The following is a 19,832-nucleotide window of genomic DNA, read 5'->3' on the forward strand; positions in this document are numbered from 1 at the left end:
GCTATATAATATGATGACTGCAATATATTAAAGAGGATAAAAACTTTGATGGGAGTGCATCTTCAAGTGGGAGTATGGGAACAGTGTCACTCGTCCATGCTTAACCATTTCTACAACGCCTGCTACCCAAGACTACTGCAGAGATACAAATATTCCCATTTCAGTGATCAACTAATCTAATTATATGATTAACTGGGTTGATTTGATGTACTTATGAGCATTACTTGAACACTATTACAGAGAACAGAACCTATCACAGGAATTTTCCAAAATAAGAGATATTGGGGAAAATCTATTATTACTGTCTTAAGTTTTGACAGATCAAAACTAGACATGTCAGGCAAAAGTGCCAAATTTATAACAGTGTTGATCCATCCAGATTTGATCCATTTTGCATGTTTTGTTTTTGACACTTATCTTCCTCACTACATCTCTTGGTTGTAGAGTTGATGCAAATTTATTTGCATATATTATTCCATCGCCCATGATGACCGTGGTCTGTGGCAACTGGATGGAACAGGGAGTGCAGCCTCCAATTTAGCAGTTTCCGAGGCTCTACTTTTGCTTAGCCGGTGAAATGTTACATTTGCGTTATGCAGCAAGGATAACATCATGCGAGGCCAGCTAATCAAAAGAAGAGCTGCAGACACCATCATGTAAGAAGCGGTACTCCCTCTCTTGTCCAGAAACCACACGCTGCTTTTGTGTCTGATGGAATGGGACACGTGAACCAACTTGCCCTAAATCTATACGGTTGGCATTCTTAAATTGTGGCACAATTTTGGCACAGCTTGGTGCTTCTGAAGACTCTCTTAAGACCCCCGTTTTCTTGATACTTCTAAAAAATTGTCTAGTGAGGAACAAAAAGTTGGCTTGACACATATACACATGGCACATGGCATGTACAGGGGTTGGACAAAATAATGGAAACACCTGGAAACATTAACAAAAGTTAGTTTAATATGGTGTAGGTCCACCTTTTGCTGCGATTACAGCTTAATTCTCCGAGGTATGGATTCATACAAGGTGTGAATTGTTTCCAAAGGAATTTTAGCCCATTCTGCAGTTAAAACACCCTCCAGGTCTTTGAGCGACGATGGCGGCAGAAATCAATGTCTAACTTGAATCTCTAAAATCGACCATAAATACTCAATAATGTTGAGGTCTGGGGATTGTGGGGGCCAGATGAGATGCTCAACTTCATTAGAATGTTCCTCGTGCCATGCTTTAACGATTTTAGCTGTATGAATTGATGCATTATCATCCTGAAAGATGGCGCTCCCCTCCGGGAACAGTGCTTGAACCATTGGATGCACTTGGTCGCCCAAAATGCCTAAATAATCTCGGCTGTTAATTCTTCCATGAAGGGATATCATTGGCCCGGCGGATCTCCACAAAATAGCACCTCCGATCATCACAAAACCTCCACCATGTTTTACGGTTGGGAGAAGGCAGTCGGGATGGAATGCTTCTTTCGGCTGTCTCCAAACGTACACTCGGCCGGAAGTTGGAAATAGGGTAAACGATGATTCGTCTGAGAATATCACGTTTCCACTGCTCGAGGGACCAATTCTGGAGGTTTCTACACCACTCTAAACGCTTGGAAACATTTGTCATTGAGAGCAGCGGTATTCTAATTGCAGCTCTTCTGTGGAATTCAGATTTGTGCAGCTCCCGACGAACAGTTTTTGTGGAAACTGGGTTCTGTAGGTGTTCATTGAGCTCAGCAGTGATTTTCGGAGCTGTGGTCTTGCGATCCTCTCTTACAATTCGCTTTAGAGTCCGACAGTCTCTCTCAGTCAACTTTGACTTTCGGCCGTACCTGTGCTTTGCTGCGGACGTTTTTCCTTCTCTTTCAAAAGCAGTCATTACTTTGGAGACAGTACCTCTTGACACGCCAAGCATTCGGGCACTTTCTGTTACACTAGCGCCTGCCATACGAGCACCAACAATTTGGCCTCTTTGAAAATCCGAGAGGTCTGCCATTGGTATCAGGTTCTCATCAATGTTCTTACAATTATGCAAAACAAACAGTTAATTTACATACACATATCACATAACACAAATAATCAACTGCAAAACATTACCATATGTCACTATGTCACGGTTTGCATGTTTATCACATGTTCAAAGATTATGATGCCAAAACGTTAGGTGTTTCCATTATTTTGTCCAACCCCTGTATGTCAGTTTTTGTAATAAATGGTGTAAGAATTTGGACATGTTTGCTTAGGAAATTTACTCCCAGTTTTTCTCTAACTAGGTATCTATATCTAAAGTTGACCTGTAGACTCTGATCTATATTTCACTGACTAACTCCTGGTAACCTATCATTGCAAACAAAGATTAGAAAACTATCCAGTGCAGCCAAGAATCTTGCTACTTTTAGCATACCTTTACAGAGAAGTCTGCAGAAAGAGGACCACCCATCCGAAGGATTTCTTTGTCAGGGAACCTTTGAAAGTCCACAGTAGTGTTGTCCACAAGAAATGAGCCTGTGCTGCTAAGTCCGTTCTCACCTTTCACACCTTGAAGAGTCTTAGTTTCCAAGTCTGCAAATGTTAGACAGAATATGTGAGTGGTCGTGGGACTTTGTTCTCATGATGATTAGTGGGAACCCACGTGATCAGCATATTATTATTATGTTAAACATCATATTATCCCATGGACAAAGCGTAATTTAATCACAAATCTTTTCAGTTTGAAAATATTCTGATTTATTGACAAACACAAACATTATTGCCTATGACATTGTCTATATGCACCCAGTTTGGAGCACTGAAATAACATACACAAGCCGTAAGAACACACAGCACCTTTTTAATACTGTATGTCACATTGTTTTACATGTATCCAAAATGTTCTATAAAATACAAAGGTAAAAAAATATATAACATTAAGCTATCGCATGTGTGAAGCATTAAGGTATAGCTTTATAATATTGTTATTTTCACACAATTTTACCTAATTTACACTACTATGCAACAGTATTAGGCATGTGTACAAAAATGCTGCAAAGTAACAATGCACTAATAATAGTGTCTTAACCCCTTTATGACATGCGCCGTACATGAGCCCTATACCCGGTAGGCAATGGCTGTGAGTTGCAACCAGAACCCATGTCTAAAAATCGCGGGTGGTGTGAAGTGCTGCCCTCGATTAACTGGTTAAATGTCACTATCAAACTCATCAACAAGGAGGGGTGAATCATTCTATGAGGATCAGCATACCCGTGACATGATCCCGGATTGGCGATGAGTTGCTATGACAGCTGGGGGTCTATTGAAGACTCCTTGCTTGTCATTATGGAACTCCCTTGAATTTCTGCATGTGCCCGTAATTTTTACTATATGCAGAAATACTGTGGTACTCAGTGGCGTAGGAAGGGGGGGGCGGGGGGCGGTCCGCCCCGGGCGGCACAATGCCGGGGGCGGGTCCGACCCAGAGAGGAGGAGGAGGAAGAAAAAAAAAAGAAAAAGAGACGCGGGCCCTTTAAATCTTCGGGCGGCGCCGACCGCCGCCACGACCAGGGCCTCCCCCCCCCCCCCCCGATACCAGCGCTGGCATTGGGCCCCCGTTCTAATACTCACCTCTCCTGGTTCCTGCGGCAGCTGCAGCGTCTTCTGCGCCCTCTGACTCTGCGACGTCTCAGGGCAGAGGGTGCGATGACGTCATCACTGCGCGCTCAGCCTCTCTGTCCCGAGCGTTGCAGAGCCGGAGAGACGCTGAGTGCATCGGACCTGCGCTGGGAACGGGAGAGGTGAGGATTTTACTGTTTTTTTTTTCTATGTCTGACTCAGACACACTGGGGGTAATATGCTGGACACTGGGGCAGATTGCTGGACACACTGGGGGCAATGCTGGACACTGGGGCAGATTTCTGAACACTGGGGGCAGTGCTGGACACTGGGGCAGATTGCTGAACACTGGGGGCAGTGCTGGACACTGGGGCAGATTGCTGAACACTCGGGGCAGTGCTGGACACTGGGGCAGATTGCTGAACACTGGGGGCAATGCAGGACACTGGGGCAGATTGCTGAACACTCGGGGCAGTGCTGGACACTGGGGCAGACTGCTGGACACACTGGGGGCAATGCTGGACACTGGGGCAGATTGCTGGACACACTGGGGGCAGTGCTGGACACTGGGGCAGATTGCTGAATACTGGGGGCAGTGCTGGACACTGGGGCAGATTGCTGGACACACGGGCAGATTGCTGGACACACTGGGGGCAATGCTGGACACTGGGGCAGATTGCTGAACACTCGGGGCAGGGCTGGACACTGGGGCAGATTGCTGGACACACTGGGGGCAATGCTGGACACTGGGGCAGATTGCTGAACACTGGGGGCAGTGCTGGACACTGGGGCAGATTGCTGAACACTGGGGGCAGTGCTGGACACTGGGGCAGATTGCTGAACACTCGGGGCAGTGCTGGACACTGGTGCAGATTGCTGAACACTGGGGGCAATGCTGGACACTGGGGCAGATTGCTGAACACTCGGGGCAGTGCTGGACACTGGGGCAGATTGCTGAACACTGGGGGCAGTGCTGGACACTGGGGCAGATTGCTGAACACGGGGCAATGCTGGACACTGGGGCAGATTGCTGAACACTCGGGGCAGTGCTGGACACTGGGGCAGATTGCTGGACACACTGGGGGCTGTTGTGAACTCTATTTTTAGGCTCCCTCTAGTGGTCACAAGCGATACTGTGTAGTGTTGTCTTCTGCAGGTTGGCTGCATCAGCTGGTTCGTTATCCTTGGTTCGTTTCCTATTTAACTCACCTGGATACTCAGTTCCTTGCCTGCTATCAATGTATTCAGTGCTCTTCAGATTCCTTGTGACTACCTTGCTCCCAGCCTCTCCAAGACAAGCTAAGTTTTTGTCCGTTCATTTTTTGATTATCAGCATTCATCATGTTTCTTGTCCAGCTTGCTAAGATGTGATCTCCTCGCTTGCTGGTTGCTCTAGGGGACTGAGGTTCTCCCCCCACACCGTGAGTTGGTGCGGGGGTTCTTGAAATCTCAGTGTGGATATTTTGTTAGGGTTTTTTACTGACCGCACAGACCCCTTACTATTTTCTGCTATCTAGTATTAGTGGGCCTCATTTGCTGAATCTGTTTTCACCCCTGTGTATGTGCCTTCCTCTTACCTCACCGTTATTATTTGTTGGGGGCTTCTATATCTTTGGGGATTATTTCCCTGGAGGCAAGAGAGGTCTTTCTTTCTCTCTAGGGGTAGTTAGTTCCAGGTTGGCTCGAGACGTCTAGGATTTTTTAGGCACGTTCACCGGCTACTTCTAGTGTGTTTGGATAGGTTCAGATTTGCGGTTAGTCCAGTTTGCCACCTCCCTAGAGCTTGTCCTATGTTTGTTACTTAGCTGGAGTAATTCGTGATCCTCAACCACTAAGGATCATAACAGGGGGCAATGTTGGACACTGGGGCAGATTGCTGGACACACTGGGGGCAGTGCTGGACACTGGGGCAGATTGCTGGACACACTGGGGGCAGTGCTGGACACTGGGGCAGATTGCTGAACACTGGGGGCAGTGCTGGACACTGGGGCAGATTGCTGGACACACTGGGGGCAATGCTGGACACTGGAGCAGATTGCTGAACACTCGGGGCAGTGCTGGACACTGGGGCAGATTGCTGGACACACTGGGGGCAATGCTGGACACTGGGGCAGATTGCTGAACACTGGAGGTAGTGCTGGACACTGGGGCAGATTGCTGGACACACGGGCAGATTGCTGGACACACTGGGGGCAATGCTGGACACTGGGGCAGATTGCTGGACACACTGGGGCAATGCTGAACACTGGGGCAGATTGCTGGACACACTGGGGGTAATGCTGGACACGGGCAGATTGCTGGACACACTGGGGGCAATGCTGGACACTGGGGCAGATTGCTGAATACTGGGGGCAGTGCTGGACACTGGGGCAGATTGCTGGACACACGGGCAGATTGCTGGACACACTGGGGGCAATGCTGGACACTGGGGCAGATTGCTGGACACACTGGGGCAATGCTGAACACTGGGGCAGATTGCTGGACACACTGGGGGTAATGCTGGACACTGGGGCAGATTGCTGGACACAGAGGGGGCAATGCTGGACACTGGGGCAGATTGCTGGACACACTGGGGCAATGCTGAACACTGGGGCAGATTGCTGGACACACTGGGGCAATGCTGAACACTGGGGCAGATTGCTGGACACACTGGGGGTAATGCTGGACACTGGGGCAGATTGCTGGACACACTGGGGGCAATGCTGGACACACTGGGGGCAATGCTGGACACTGGGGCAGATTGCTGAACACTGGGGCAATGCTGAACACTGGGGCAGATTGCTGGACACACTGAGGCAATGCTGGACACTGCGCCTGTGTGGCCGCCCTGCTTGTGAATCCCAGCCCTGCACTCTGCATAATGCATAACACACTGCGGGGCTGGGATTACCAAGGTGGGTGGCCGCACTCGCCGCACAGGCACAGTCTGCAAGCCTGGCTGTGACGTCAGACGGCCAGAGCTCTCTACGCCTGCACCAAACTGCGATACACAGCGCAGGTGCCGGATTTCATGGGTAAACAGCGCTGAGGGGGCGGCGCCCTGCGTTGAGTGACGGCAATGGGGGGGGGGTGCCAAACTTGGGAACAGCCCCGGGCGGCAAAAGCTCTAGCTACGCCAGTGGTGGTACTGATGTATATAGCACAAACCAGATGATCGCATGTTCAAGTCCCCTAACAAGTACAGTGAAAAGTAAAAAAACACAAAAGTTCAAATCACTCCCTTTTTCTCATATTAAAAGTAAAGATAAAAAATACACATATGTGGTATCGTAGCGTTCAGAAAAGTCAGATCTATCAAAATATAAAAATGAATAACGTGATCGGTAAACACCGTAAACTGAAAAAATTCAAGATCTCAAAAAAATGTTGCAACAAGTGATCAATATGTCATATCTATCCTAAACTGGTATCAATAAAAACATCTTGCCCCACAACAAATAAGCCCTCAAACCAAAAAATGAAAATATTATGGATCTCGGAAAATGGCGACACAACCCCCCAATTTTTTTTTTTTCAAATCTCTGATTTTTCTTTCACCACTAAAATAATAAAAACACTGGACATGTTTGGTATCACCGTAATCATACTGATAAGCTGTATAATATAGTCCTTTTTACCACAAAATGGACACTGTAAAAAGAATTCCCGAAAAAACAAGGTCAGAATTAGGTTTTTTCACAATTTCTCCCTACTTGGAATTTTTTTTCTCCAGTTTTCCAGCACACCATGTGGTAAAATGAATGGTGTCATTCAAAAGTACAACTCGTCCTGCAAACAGACAAGCTCTGATATGTCTGTGCGGACGGAATATTAAAATAAGTTATGTCTCTGGGAAGAAGGTGAAAACGCAAAAATGGAAATTGGCCACGTCATGAAAGGGTTAATAGATTATTAATTATTTTATTAATCATGCAAAGTTAGTGAAAAAATAAAAATCGAAATGTAAATTGAGTCAATATTTGGTGTGAAAACTTTCTTACCTTGTAGCATTTTATTTATACACACATGCCTAAGCTTTAATATAGTACAAAATGTGAAAGAACACCATTAAGGCAGATTGTAAGGCCGGCGTCACACTGGCGAGTTTTACGGACGTAAGAGCGCAGAAACTACGTCCGTAAAACTCGCATTACATACGGCACAATTATTCTCAATGGGGCTGCTCCTATTAGCCGTATATTACGGTTCAGTATTATACGGCTTTCTACGGCCGTACAAAATCGCAGCATGCTGCGTTTGTCAGCGTATTGCGCAAAAAAAATCGCTAATGAAAGTCTATGGGGGCGAGAAAAATACGGATTCCACACGGACCTGCAGTGTGACTTGCGAGAAATACGCAGCGCTGTTAGTGAAAAGTCGGTAATTCAATTGCCGGCTTTTCATTTCTCCTGCACAAACCCGACAGGATATGAGACATGGTTTACATACAGTAAACAATCTCATATCCCCTTTTTTTTTGCATATTCCACACTACTAATGTTAGTAGTGTGTATGTGCAAAATTTCAGCGCTGTAGCTGCTGAAATAAAGGGTTAAATGGCGGAAAAAATTGGCGTGGGCTCCCGCGCAATTTTCTCCGCCAGAGTGGTAAAGCCAGTGACTGAGGGCAGATATTAATAGCCAGGAGAGGGTCCATGGTTATTGGCCCCCCATGGCTACAAACAACTGCCCCCAGCCACCCCAGAAAAGGCACATCTGGAAGATGCGCCTATTCTGGCACTTGGCCACTCTCTTCCCACTCCCTGTAGCGGTGGGCTATGGGGTAATGAAGGGTTAATGCCACCTTGCTATTGGAAGGTGACATTAAGCTAGATTAATAATGGAGAGGCGTCAATTATGACACCTATCCATTATTAATCCAATTGTTGGAAAGGGTTAAAAAACACACACACACATGATTTAAAAGTAGTTTAATTAAATAAACACAGCGGTTGTTGTAATAATTTATTGTTCTCTCAATCCATCAGGAACACCCTCGCTTGGAAAAATAATAAACGCACAAGATACATACCTTCTGGTGAACCGTCTCGTCCCACGAAGTAATCCATCTGAAGGGGTTAACTAATATTACAGGCAGGAGCCCTGCTAAATGCAGCTGTGCTCCGTGCCTGTAATCCCCGGCGAATGAAGGAAATGTAGGTCATTGACCTACATTTCCTTCAGTCGCGGTGATGCGCCCCCTGGTGGATGTCCTCATATGACCTGGAGCGTGGGAAAAAGTTCCCAGGCTGCAGTTCATGAGAACATCCACCAGAGGGCGCCTCACCGCGACTGAAGGAAATGTAGGTCAATGACCTACATTTCCTTCATTCGCCGGGGATTACAGGCACGGAGCACAGCTGCATTTAGCAGGGCTCCTGCCTGTAATATTAGTTAACCCCTTCAGATGGATTACTTCGTGGGACGAGACGGTTCACCAGAAGGTATGTATCTTGTGCGTTTATTATTTTTCCAAGCGAGGGTGTTCCTGATGGATTGAGAGAACAATAAATTATTACAACAACCGCTGTGTTTATTTAATTAAACTACTTTTAAATCATGTGTGTGTGTGTTTTTTAACCCTTTCCAACAATTGGATTAATAATGGAGAGGTGTCATAATTGACGCCTCTCCATTATTAATCTGGCTTAATGTCACCTTCCAATAGCAAGGTGGCATTAACCCTTCATTACCCCATAGCCCACCGCTACAGGGAGTGGGAAGAGAGTGGCCAAGTGCCAGAATAGGCGCATCTTCCAGATGTGCCTTTTCTGGGGTGGCTGGGGGCAGTTGTTTGTAGCCAGGGGGGGCCAATAACCATGGACCCTCTCCTGGCTATTAATATCTGCCCTCAGTCACTGGCTTTACCATTCTGGCGGAGAAAATTGCGCGGGAGCCCACGCCAATTTTTTCCGCCATTTAACCCTTTATTTCAGCAGCTACATCGCTGAAATTTTGCACATACACACTACTAACATTAGTAGTGTGGAATATGCAAAAAAAAAGGGGATATGAGATGGTTTACTGTATGTAAACCATGTCTCATATCCTGTCGGGTTTGTGCAGGAGAAATGAGAAGCCGGCAATTGAATTACCGGCTGTTCACAGATATCGCGCTGAATGAAATCTAAATACAGAATATATATATGTGTCTCAATGACATATTATATATATATATATATATATATATATATATATATATATATATATATACTGTATATATGTTTTCCCGAACATTTGAGCACATAAATCCATTAGATGTCGGTTTTGCAAGCCTGCGCAAAAATCTCGCAGTACGGATGCCATACGGATTACATACGGAGGATGCCATGCGCAAAATACGCTGACACCCTGACTACGGATCAATATTTTGGGAACATTTCTCAGTATTACGTCCGTAGTACGGACGTATAATACGTGGCGTATTGTCTTACGCCCAGTGTGAGGCCGGCCTTACTCGTAGGACTTGTATAAAGTGACACTGGAGCAGGGGACCCGCTGAGTGATGTTTGCTATACGGAGCCTGATGGAGCACCGAACGCTTTCCTTACAGCTATCTGACAGAGTCAAGTGATTACAAGGTGCTAATCCCTACAAAATGTTCTATTCCAGAAAGCCAAAAGTAAATGAAGGCATAAATCTAACAGCTGCCATTAGCAGATATACTACACTTACATTTCATTCAGTGCCAGAAGGAATCAGGCAGTTTCCGAAGAGTTATGTACCAGTTACACCCCTCCCCCATTCTCATCCATTTCCCTTCATGATTGCGCTATGACGTGAGTATTGGTCTATTGAATGCTTTTCTTTTGACTTTTTTTTCTCTGTACTTTAAAATGTAAACACAGAATAATTTTCAGAAAAATGTTGTCACCTACCAGCACTCTAATGATGTACAGGGCTAAAATCCATATGCAGTAGATCCCCCAGAGGCCTTAGGTTTCCTGTTTCTACAAGCCATTTCCTTCCTACTTATACTGGCAGAGGAGGTAACACTAGCACCAATTGTTTTTGGAAAGCTCTTTTCTAGTAAGTACAGGATCACGTAGGCAGCATTTTTATGCATTGCTCGCAGTTTAATAATTAAGTACTGTTACTTTAAGGGTGAACAGTTGTTCTTCCCTGACACAGACCTGTGCCAGCTATGACAGTACGGACAGTGATTTCTTACTGTCCTTGTGAGGAATGGGTGCCTTACCTCCCTATTCACTAAATCACTAGCAGCCATACTATCTGTGTATGTTGTCCTATCGCAGAGGTCAGTTACATGGTTGTCACTTCTTAATAGACTTAGTGACCATAGAACAATACTTAGCCAGAATGTATGGAATAAAAAAGAGCAAGTCTTTAGTGAAGCTGAGTAAAAATATGGGGTGCCACTTTGGGCTCATGCACGAGACCGATTTTCTTGGATGAGTGCTATGCGTGGTTTGCATGGACAGCACTCGTACCTATGATAGTATATGGAGCTGTGTACATGTTCAACTCTTTTCCTAAGACCGAGTGGGACATGTCTGAATTTGATCTGAGTGTTGCATCAAAATTGGAAATGCAAAATCATAGGTCCGTAAAAAAAAAAATCAGACCATACTCCGATGACATCTGAGTGCAGTCCGATTTTCATGGACTGACAAAATGGAGAAGATGGGGAAACTTTTTGTTCTCTCCACATAAAAAATGATGCCACTCTGATCAAAGTCTGACCAGAAGAATCAGATTTTTATTTCTCGAATTTGAAGACATCGGTCATGTGAACCTACCTTTAACTTGTAAATTGTAAGAAGTGATGTATCTTCATCATTACTGTTATTACCATCCTCTTTCTCTATCTTCTGGATTCAGTATAGTCATGGTAGGTTGAAGGGAATCTAACAGTAATCTGACAGTAGCATGATGCAGGGACAGAGACCTTGATTCCAGCTAAAAATATCTATGTGTATACTTACACAAGTGATCAGGGCCCTTAAGAACCAGCCGGATGTGTCGACTCCCAAAAGGTATTACAACCACAGTGTCATCCACTAAAAAAAAAAATAAAGTAAAGAAAAATTAAAAAAGAAAAAGAATACAATCAAAATTTCTTTACAATAACAATTTGTCCAAGAAACTGTACAGGAATGTAAAGACTAAACAAAAGTTGGATGCATGGTCTTCTTTACACACTAGTCTTTTCCAATCTATTACTTAATGCAAAGTTACGCTGTTCTTCCATGTTTATGCCAAGTATGAGCAGATGTTCTTGTGCTAGCAGGTCCCAGACAGACTATTACGGTATCCACTTGAAGGACTGCCCAAGTGCAGTTGAGGGTCTGAGCACAGTAATGATGCGGTCACAGATACAAGTTGTCTGCACTAAATTTGGGCTGAAATTCGAAGCAAAAATTGACATACTGCAGATTTAAAATCCAGACTGCAGGTCATTTTCTTGGTAAAATCTTATACACTGTGGGTGGCAAATCTGCAGCGTATCTGATGCATCTAATCAAGCGCTCTGCATGATAACACGTAAATAAAACTCTTGAAGGCAACCAGAGATCTTTAACACAAAATTAACACAAGGTGAGAATTTTAACACAAAATTAATCATAAGGCAGCAATATTTTTCTTTACGCAATGATTCCACTTTAGGTACATAAAAGCGGAATCCCCTAATTTCTGTGTGACTTCCACTAGCCGTAGATTGCATGTATTACTAACCTCATAACATTTGCTGAAAATTACTACACACTTCAAGATGCCCAAAGTGTTATAGTGCAGGACTTTGCAGTTTATTCATTTTTCTCAATGATTAGACTGCAAAATCTTGCATTTTTTTCAAAATTTTTTACAATTTTGCTGTTAATCCACAGCAAGGACCACCCGAGGTCTGTTCTGCAGGGTGCACTTAAGTAGGAAGTGTCCTGTTCCTGCTGCTAGACTTCCCACTATATTGTGAGAGAAAGAGATGTAAAGCTTATCATGGCTCACAACTAGAGATAAGTAATTCAACTAATCCTGTGCTGACCCAATGACAAGTCTGGTCCACCATGGTAGCCAGACTTCACCTTTGTGCCCAGTATACTCGGTACCTCTGGCACTTTCTAAGCCTTGTGGCATTATGATGTTGCGTTACAACGCAGAAGATCAAGACAATGCTGAGCGTGGATAGAGAAAGAGGTGCCCATGATGAGGGGATGAAGATGTTGGGCATAGAATTCAAGACCGGCTTCCACTGAGGACCAAACTGAACGTCGCACCAGAGTAGGAATGGAATGGAATTGATCAGGCTCTATTCACATGCTAAGTTGTCATCAGTACTCACAACGAACCATTTAGATAACTTGTTACAGAGGTTTTTACACTACTTGATTATTGTGAATAAGAGTTCATAGGAGCATAGGAATGCAATCTAACAGTCTGTTGACCACCCAATGTATGAGCAAAATGTTCGTTCGTCGGATACAATGATCTTTTGGTTGGTCCAAATTATCATCAATCTAGACAGCATTTCATCCTGTGTAACCAGAACTTGTGCTGCAGATGTCAGCAGGTTTCGGGATGCAGTAACAGACAGGAGGCAGAGCAAAGGTTAAATTTATTTTACTGGAACAGGGGGTTACTCCACGCAGGGAGAGGAAGGGGTAACTAGAAGTATAGCAGGTGGTATAAAAACAAATGATATGCAGGGAGAGTTAAACAACAACAAGTAATGAAGCAGTTCTTTAAGGGTTAACTTATCGGTATGGCAGCTTCCTGACTGTAAAGTCTTAGGCTCAGACGGTGGTGCCAAGGCAGTTAGCACGTAATGAGTCCAAAGATGTACTGAAGGCATTGATGCTCCGGGTTCTGGCAGTGATGGTGGGTCCTTGTCGTCTTGGATGGGGTCCTGAGTCCAGGGTTCATTGTGCGGTATGAAGTACAATCTCCAACCTCCAACTTCGTCGGAGCTTAACATAGCTCGAGAGAAATAAGCGGGTGAGATGAGGCACAGTTACTGGTGAGTCACCCAATCCTTCCAAGGCGGCGCGTGCAGAACTTACTGGCCCAAAGTGTTTGGCACCTTCAGCTGGAGGAGCCACCGGGCACACAGCACGTTTCCTGTCACAGTCTCTGTATCTGGTCGCAGGAAGTCTATCACGCAGGCCTGTACTGTCACGGTGCTCAGAGGATGGAGCACCAACTGTTCCCTGCTATATGCTGCTTGTTCCCGCCAGGACTGACTACTTCCGGGCGCGCTCTGGCCTTTTTAGCTTAGTCACGCCCCCTGCTGTCAAGTGCAAAGGTCCAGGTTCTTAAGCATTCCCCCGGACAACAGAGGAGAGAGCCCAGACAGTTCAGGACCCGGCGCAAGAGAAGTACCCCTTTTCCGGTCCCTCTTCTTACACAGAGACAATTTCAGATCATTCAGGGTGCATTTGAAGCATGGTCTACCCGTAAAAACAGGATTTTAATCTACAGCTGATCGGTAACCATTTACCAATCAGCAATTGTTTAATACCACAATGTCAGCTGAAGTAAGCACTCCTTAACCCTTGCTTGATCTGTTCAATAGATTATAAGTAATCCCCTAAAGCTCCATATTGCACAATATGAAAGATGGGGACATCTTACACAACAGTTTGTACAGTTTAAAATTTTGGATTTTGGCAAAAGATCCATTAATGCTGGCTTTAATGGGTTTTAGAAAGGGGTGTCCAAAATGTATCTCCTAAATAAACTAATAAATATATCATATATAAAATCTTGTAAAAACGCAGTCTATAAGTTTGCAAAACCCAATATATTTCTTTACTTTTGTTGACATGGAAGGATATATTATAATCACATAAGGAAATAGTATAATTAAAAGCATCTTTAGGTAAAATATTCTGACCCTGAAAGGTCAATCGAGTCCCGAAATAAAAACGTTTTTGCTGTCTGAGAGCTACAGTTATTAGTGTTACATACAAGGCTCCCATAAGATTTATTCTGCTTAAGAGTTCTGGGCATTTCATGCTCTTTTCTATTTTACACTTCCAGTTTTGAGGTCCCTGCATTTGTCTTAGATTAGAGGAACATAAAAATAACTGTTCACAAGGTTTACATTAGGCGCAATGTGAACAAGAAACAGGCTGTTTACTTCTTCCTGTGTTGGATACAGTCAAGTACATAATGCAAAACTAAATAAACTGTCCAGAAAAGCAACAACACTATATTTATGTTCTATATAATGATCTTATCTGTGGTACCAGGCCAAAACAAGTCTGCATTCTACAAGATACGTCTATTCATATGTGTACATAGTTTGTAGGCAATTCCATGTACTATATAATCATTTTGGGCTGATGCTATTTATATGATATGTCAAATCTTATGATATTGTTACATACAATTTTGATAATTTTCATATTATACATATCAATAAGGGTATATACACTAAGCTTTAACTCCTTAGTGACGGAGCCAATTTGCAGCTTCATGACCAGGCCAATTTTTACAATTCTGACCACTGTCATTTTATGAGGTTATAACTCAGGAACACTTTAAAGGATCTCGCTGATTCTGAGACTGTTTTTTTGTGACATATTGTACGTTATGGTAAAATTTATTTGATTTTACTTGCGTTTATTTATGAAAAAAAATGGAAATATGGTGAAAATTTTAAAAATTTTGCAATTTTCAAACTTTGAATTTGTATGCCCTTAAATCAGAGAGATATGTCACATAAAATAGTTAATAAATAACATTTCCCACACGTCTACTTTACATCAGCACAATTTTGGAAACAAACTTTTTTGTTAGAAATTTATAAGGGTTAAATTTGACCAGCGATTTCTCATTTTTACAACAAAATTTACAAAACCATTTTTTTAGGGACCATCTCACATTTAAAGTCACTTTGAGGGGTGTACAAAAAATAAAATACCCAAAAGTGACATTGGGTATTCTAAAAACTACACCCCTCAAGGTGCTCAAAACCACATTCAAGAAGTTTATTAACCCTTTACGTGCTTCACAGCAACTGAAGCAATGTGGAAGGAAAAAATTAACATTCAACTTCTTTTTATAAACATTTTACTTCAGAACCAATTTTTTTTTTTTATTTTCACAAGTGTAAAAAGAGAAAATTAACCACAAAATTTGCTGTGCAATTTCTCCTGAATACGCCGATACCACATATGTGGGGGTAAACCACTGTTTGGGCGCACGGCAGAGCTTGGAAGAGAAGGAGAGGAGTGCCATTTGACTTTTTCAATGCAGAATTGGCTGGAATTGAGATAGGACGCCATGTCGCTTTTGTGTAGCACCTGATGTGCCTAAACAGTGGAAACCGCCCACAAGTGACCCCATTTTGGAAACTAGACCCCTTAAGGAACTTATCTAGATGTGTGGTGAGCACTTTGAACCCCCAAGTGCTTCACAGAAGTTTATAACGTAGAGACGTGAAAATAAAATTGTATTTTTTTCCACAAAAATTATCTTTTCGCCCCAAAATTTTTATTTTCACAAGGGTAACAGGAGAAATTAGACCACCAAAGATGATGTGTCATTTGTGCTGAGTACGCCGATACCCCATATGTGGGGGTAAACCAATGTTTGGTGCATGGCAGAGCTAAGAAGGGAAGGAGTGCCGTTCGCACATTTTCAATGCAGAATTGGCTGGAATTGAGATCAGACGCCATGTTGCTTTTGGGGAACCCCTGATGTACCTAAAAAGTGAAAACCCCCCACAAGTGACATCATTTTTGATCTAGACCTCTTAAGGAAATTATCTAGATGTGTGGTGAGCACTTTGAACCCCCAAGTGATTCATAGAAGTTTATAATGTAGAACCGTGAAAATAAAAAATCGTATTTTTTACAAAAAATGATCTTTCCGTGCGGCCATGCGAACCATTTATAGCGGAAGATCTCCGGGACCTTCCTAGTGGTCCAAAAGGAGCTGCTACAGGACCTGAGCATGTGACTCCCGACCTCCAATGGGAGATTGTCCCTTGGGCATGCTCAGAAGAAAAAAAGCAGGATTTAGTCCCAGGAGCGCCCGCTCATTGCTGATCAGTACTGGTTACGATGGCTGAGCCTGGAAGGACAGCAGTAACCAGCCGCACAGTATCAGCTTGAGCCAGATGCTGGGACCAACGTCTCTGCTGAGCAGGCTCCACTGCGGCTGGAAGAGAATGGGAGACCGCAGTGGAGATGGTTTGAGATTCCCCCTGTGCAGCGGCGGGAATTCGACACCTAACATTACCCCCCTTCTTAGGGCCCACCTCATTGGACCTCGCTATGCTCAAAGGCCGTAATGAGCTGCAGAGCCCGAATGTGCTCAGCAGGCTCCCAGGAACTGTCCTCAGGGCCATGACCGTTCCAATCCACCAAATGGAATATTTTGCCACGTACCACCGTGGACGAACCCGATGTCCCGGCAGATGACTCGGAAAACCGGGACATGTGAACGGGCTTTAGGAGGGACACATGAAAGGTGTCGGTGATGCCTAGGCATGGAGGAAGGCCCAGACAGTAGACCACAGGGTTAACCTGTTCCAGGACCTTGAAGGGACCCAAGTAACGAGGTGCAAACTTAGTGGACTCAACTCGCAGCCTGATATTACGGGCGGAGAGCCATACCAAGTCGCCAGGAGGAAAGGTTGGAGCGGGGCGCTGACGTGCATCGGCGGAGGACCTCATTCTCTCCTTGGAGGCCCGGATGGCATCCTGTGTGCGGTCCCAAATGTCACGTGCCTCCACAAACCAGTCTGCCACCCTGGAATTGGCGAAAGACACGAGCATGGGCACAGGAACCCGCGGATGCTGGCCGTAATTAAAGAGGAATGGGGTCGGCCCAGTGGAGTCGGCTACGGCTTTGTTCAGTGCAAACTCCGCCCACGGTAGCAAGAATGCACAGTCATCCTGTCTGGCTGAAACAAAATGTCACAGGTATGTGACCAGGGTCTGGTTGGCCCTCTCTATCAACCCATTCGTCTCGGGATGGTATGCTGAAGAGAGATTCAGCTCGATGCTGAGTAAACGACAAAGCTCTCTCCAAAACCAATTTTGTCAGGCATACCATGTAGGCGGAAAACGTGCTTAATAAACAACGCCGCCAAGGCCTGTGCAGAAGGTAGCCATGGAAGAAGCACCAAGTGCACCATTTTGGAAAAATAGTTGGTGACTACCGAAATAATGGTGCAGCTACGGGACTTGGGTAAGCCGACCGCAAAGTCCATCCCGACCATCTCCCTGGGCCTATCAGCCAACGTCTGAGGGTAAAGTAACCCAGCAGGCCGTTGTCGAGGAGACTTATTCTTGGCACAAGAGACACATGCCCGAATATAGTCTCTGATGTCATGGGCAATATGCAGCCACCAGTACGTCCTCGCCAGAAGCTCAGATGTCCTCTTGGTCCCAAAATGTCCACCCACCCTGGACGAGTGAGCCCAAGAGAGAACCTCCGGTCACAAATTAGATGGCACAAAAGTCTTGCCCGGGGGCACAGACTCTAGCGAAACCGGAGCCACAGTTTTCAGGCTCTCTGAAGGGACAATAAGACGAGGCTCATCCTCTGATGATGATGACACTACGGAGTGGGAGAGAGCATCGGCACGGAGAGAAAATGGAGAGTGAAATGGAACCAGTAGAAGAACAGGGACCATCTAGCCTGGTGAGAATTTAGCCGCTGGGCAGTCTGTAGGTATACCAAATTTTTGTGGTCGGTGTAAACTTGGAAGGGAAAGCAAGCCCTTTCCAGGAGGTTTCTCCACTCCGAGAAGGCCAACTTCATGGCTAGCTACTCCCTGTCTCCGTTGGAATAATTCCTCTTCACAGGTGTGAAGGTCTTGGAGAAGAAGCAAGGATGATTCCGACCTTGAGCATCCTTTTGGAAGAGGACTGCTCCAGCACCGACGGAAGAGGCATCCACCTCCATGATAAATGGTTTATCAACATCAGGGCGATGTAGAATGGGAGCGCTAGCGAAGTGTGACTTAATATAGAGAAAGGCCTTGGAGACCTCCTCCGACCACAATTTGGGAATTGCTCCCTTCTCGGTGAGGGCAACCCAAGGGAGCTACCAAAGTTGAGAAGTGGGTAATGAACTGGCGATAGTAATTAATGAACCCCATAAAGCGCTGCACCCCTTTAAGAGAATGGAGTTCTTGCCAGTCCATCACAGCCTGTAGCTTGGAAGGATCCATGGCCAATCAATCCCTGGGCAGAAATGATATAGCCCAGGAAAGGCAAGGACTCCTGCTCAAACACACACTTCTCCAACTTGGCATAGAGGGAGTTTGCCCATGAGAGGTCGAAGACTTTGCAAACATCTCTCTGGTGGGAGTCCATATCTGGAGAGTAGATGAGAATATCATCCAGATAGACTACGACCAAGGTGGTGAGCATATTCCGGAAGATATCGTTCACAAAGTCTTGGAAAATGGCAGGAGCATTACAGAGCCCGAAATGCATCACCAGGTTTTCATAGTGTCCTTCCCTGGTGTTAAATGCCATCTTCCATTGGTCCCCCTCACGGATGCGAATCAGGTTGTAAGCACCCCGCAGATCAAGCTTAGTAAATACCCTCACTCCCCGCAACCTATCGAATAGCTCAGATATCAGAGGCAGAGGGTATTTGTTCTTAACGGTGATGGCGTTAAGACCCCTGTAATCTATGCATGGACGTAGTTCTCTGTTCTTCTGCAAGAAGACAAACCCCGCCCCTGCAGGTGACACTGACTTCCTAATGAATCCTCTTGCCAGATTCTCCTGGATGTATTGGGTCATCGCCTAAGTCTCCGGGAGAGATAGGGGATAGACTCGACCCCGGGGAGGCTCTGAACCAGGCAAGAGATCAATAGGGCAGTCATAGGGCTGGTGGGGCGGAAGGGTCTCCGCAGCCCTCTTGGAGAACACATCAGCATAGGGCCAATAGTGCTTGGGGAGAGAGGAAAGATCTGCAGTTACCTTAGTTGTAGCAACCTGAACGCACCCCTTTAGACATCTACCCTCACAAGATTAACTCCATCCCAGAATTCTCCCTGAGGACCAATCTATATGATGAGAGTGGCAGCGTAGCCATGGTATCCCTAAGACGACCTCATCAATTCCCAATGACTAGCAGAGATAATCTCCAGATGGGATGGAGACATGGATAAAGCAAATGGCATGGTCTGGTGTGTTATCTGTGAGGGCAGTGTCGACCCATTTACCACTCGTACGGTCAAAGGTTTGGTGAGCATCACCAGTGCATTGCGTGCCGTTGGGCGAAGGCAGATGACATAAAATTGCCTTCTGCTCCGGAATCCAACCAAAGCTCTACCTTAAGAGTG

At 45.1% G+C, this 19,832-nt stretch overlaps 1 protein-coding gene across 3 annotated transcripts in view; it reads right to left on the bottom strand.

The window, feature by feature from the left end:
- The window catches only part of ADAMTSL1 (ADAMTS like 1), a 481,733-nt gene that overhangs the window by 235,065 nt on the left and 226,836 nt on the right, over positions 1–19,832 (bottom strand). For all 3 annotated transcript variants that reach the window (XM_077249770.1, XM_077249780.1, XM_077249800.1), the window contains exons 6-7: positions 11,503–11,577; positions 2,395–2,552 (exon numbers count right to left, since the gene is read on the bottom strand). In XM_077249770.1, coding sequence (XP_077105885.1) covers positions 2,395–2,552; positions 11,503–11,577 — 233 coding nt within the window. The remainder of the gene's footprint in view (positions 1–2,394; positions 2,553–11,502; positions 11,578–19,832) is intronic.

Source organism: Ranitomeya variabilis, chromosome 1, assembly GCF_051348905.1.
Source record: "Ranitomeya variabilis isolate aRanVar5 chromosome 1, aRanVar5.hap1, whole genome shotgun sequence".
NCBI classification, from domain to species: domain Eukaryota; kingdom Metazoa; phylum Chordata; class Amphibia; order Anura; family Dendrobatidae; genus Ranitomeya; species Ranitomeya variabilis.